This window comes from Porites lutea, chromosome 9 (assembly GCF_958299795.1).
Source record: "Porites lutea chromosome 9, jaPorLute2.1, whole genome shotgun sequence".
Classification (NCBI taxonomy): Eukaryota; Metazoa; Cnidaria; class Anthozoa; order Scleractinia; family Poritidae; genus Porites; species Porites lutea.
The window spans coordinates 7,248,656-7,251,887 of NC_133209.1; the positions used below are offsets into that span (position 1 = coordinate 7,248,656).

General features: G+C 41.6%; 1 protein-coding gene across 1 annotated transcript; it reads right to left on the bottom strand.

Moving 5' to 3' along the window:
* Window positions 1-821: 821 nt before the first annotated feature.
* On the bottom strand, window positions 822-1,729 carry LOC140947948 (uncharacterized). The gene has a single exon (XM_073397176.1). It carries the CDS (start codon window positions 1,563-1,565, stop codon window positions 822-824), a length of 744 nt encoding a protein of 247 aa, XP_073253277.1. The 5' UTR covers window positions 1,566-1,729.
* Window positions 1,730-3,232: the final 1,503 nt, after the last annotated feature.

The following is a 3,232-nucleotide window of genomic DNA, read 5'->3' on the forward strand; positions in this document are numbered from 1 at the left end:
TGAATATAGGTTTTACTAAATAATTGTTCACGTGTCTCAGATCGATAACCAGGCGAAGCTTCTTCCCAACAGCGACTGTAAAAGGATTAACACAATACGGGGGGAATTCGTGCTCAACAATGCAGCCGTTACTTAAAAGCTCGCTAATAGCATCAGCGACAAATTCCGGATGCTGAAGAGCTGATCTATTGTTCTTCAAAAAGCACTGCGAGGGGTACTCGCCAAACGGCAATCTGTAACCGCGCCTAATCATATCAAGGACAAAATCCTGTGCATCTAAAGTCTCGACCCAAAAGTTGAACGAAGATTGCAAGCGACCTTTCACGCCACTGCTTCCGCCTTTCGCACTAAACTCGTCGCCACAACAAGACAATAAATGAATTAAATCACACTCAACTTCATCACAGGTTGACGAGTCGCCATCTAGTCAATCGCGTCGAGAGCTACTCTTCGAAGAATCCGCAGGCTTCAAGCACGTGGAACTCAAATGACCAAAATCCCCGCACTGAAAAAAGGGGAACACATACAAAAAAAAAAAGAAAATAAAATCCATAACATAAAAATAAAAGAACAGTGTTGTAGCGTGTGGCGTTGCAGACCCGAAGGAAGAACACACTGACTGACAACAACTTATATATGAAACGCAATTAACACGTATTACGTAACTACTGAACACTTCATTGAAAAACACAATGAAAATACCAAATTCAGAACGTGCAGAAAACAAATATCTGCTAAACTTCGTACCGCAGATATTTTGATATTCTGCACTAACCTAGTAAATATAAACACAAATGCAGCAAATCACTGAGAATATTGGATTATGGCCTGTGCGGTAACGCCATAATCGACGAAGAAAGAAACAAAGATAGTAAAGCGAAAAAGTGCTGGGTACTTATCTTAAAACAGGGGCCCAAACGACGAGCTGGTCTAGCCTCCGGGCGTGAAACGAAATCGCTGGATGCGTATCTTGACGAAGTCGCCCGAGATGTAGAGGCGGAGCCACTGCCTTTGTCGCCAGAACGGGCACGACAACGTTTTTCCTTAGTGACCTTTCTCTCAGCTCTCCTCTCGGCCCGGTAAATTCTCTTCTCATCATCTGAGTCAGAGGCGAGTTCGTCGGATAGATACTCATTGACCGTCGCCCATCCAAACTCGCTCTTGTCGGTTAGCTTTATTGCTTTAACACGCTTGGACACTAATTCCGTACCTGACTCCAAAGCAGCCTTAGCTTTTTCATAAGATTTGTGCTTAAGTGCGTCGGAAGCTTCGTCTAGCTTGTCCAGCACCTGCAGGGAATGGTCTAACTGCTGCTGGTTACCCTTTCTCTTGCACGTGTATTGCTCGCGACGCGCCTTCTTAACAGCCTGCTCAACGGACGAACTGTTTTCCTCTGAAAAACGCTTGGCAAAATCGGTAAGCCGAGATTCAATGACCTGTGTAAGGTTGTCGGTTAAAGAACCTATAGAACGAGTAACGGCAGCCTGTATAGCAGCGCCAATAGAAGGATCTACGACTTCAGGGTTCGGACGAGAACGAACATTGCTGTCCTCCGCGTCACTCATGTTAAACAGAACAGTGTTGTAGCGTGTGGCGTTGCAGACCCGAAGGAAGAACACACTGACTGACAACAACTTATATATGAAACGCAATTAACACGTATTACGTAACTACTGAACACTTCATTGAAAAACACAATGAAAATACCAAATTCAGAACGTGCAGAAAACAAATATCTGCTAAACTTCGTACCGCAGATGTTTTGATATTCTTTAAACTATGAGTTTATTTAATTTTGAACAAGCAGGAATGAACTGAGAGAGGGAACACGACCCTTTTCTGATGAAACCTATTTCAAACCTTTTAGCTTACAAGTCAGACGGGAAAATCAAGTGCCGTCACAAACGAAAAAAATATTTTGAATAAATAATATATTTCTTTGTTACTAGTTAATAAATGTAATTATATGCCTAGGAATTCTAACGGCTTACAAGTTGTCCGAGCACAAGTCAGGTTTTTCCATTCGGTGCCCTGTTCTAAGGAGACTCATGACCTCAGCGTTGTTCAGTAGTGGATAAGGTGAACCTCCTGCAAGAAAATTAAAATGGTCTCGCCGATTATGATAGCGGGAGCTTCACGCTCGGACGCACGAGCGTGGGCGGAGCCCCATAGCTAAGTAAATCTACCCATCCAAGAAAAAAAAAAATGGTAATCACATGACAGTACACCGTCTAACACTTTCTAGCTAGTTTGGAAGCCCAGAAGAAAACTGATTGCACCACAATGTTGTGATCAATTGACAGCTGTCAAAACAGGGTATCCGCTGACCAGTATCACCCGACCGTATTGCTGGTTTAGGTATAGACCCATCGAGGACGAGTAGTTTTTTGAAGTTATCCGCCGACAAGTTATTAGTTTTTAAATGATCATAGGCTCAAGTTTATTTTTCTAAAATTCATATGAAATATGTTTGTGTTTATGTCACTATGTCTCCGCACTATTAAGATTTTGATTTCAAACTGACCTCGGACGTGAAAAATCAGCCAGTTATTCTAAAATACAGGCGAGGAAGACGTTGACACTTGTTGACTTTGACAGCTGAGGCTGACAGAGTTTTGTGTCACCTTGTGATGTTTTTAACTGTCTTTTTCCACTGGATGTACAAAATGAAATACAGCTGCTACCAAGGGTCTTCTGTTATTCATGGCTGGTTTGTTTATTGGGTTTTTGGTTGAGAAATGCGTCGCTTGTAAAGGTCGGAAATCCGATTTCGGATGGCATCGTTTTCTTTTTTTCACCTAACTTGATGCGTAAGAGGGTTTAAAAGTATCAAGCAATTCTGGCCTTACTTGATACCTTTCTGGGCTTCATGTCGAATTATAAGCCTGAGTAATTATTGTATTTAACGTTTGTTTTTATTTCTTGAAGTCGAGCACAGTTTATGCGGCAAGTTTATGCACGTTTGTAAGATTTGAGACAATGATCTGACCTAGTCAGGCAGGTTTGATATAAGCTTATAGAACTTTAAAAAGCCTTTAGATATATTTTCTCTCCGCAAATAGAGAGAGAAACCGTTCCGAAGAATATTTAGTTTTACATTTGGCTGTAGAAAGAAAACTTTGAGCGATTTTCTTGCCTCGAGTTTATCTTTGAAAAAAGCAAACACCGGGAAGCCGGCTTTAAGCTTAAAGTCTCAGGATTTTTAGAGACCCTTAAATACTTATCTTCGTGA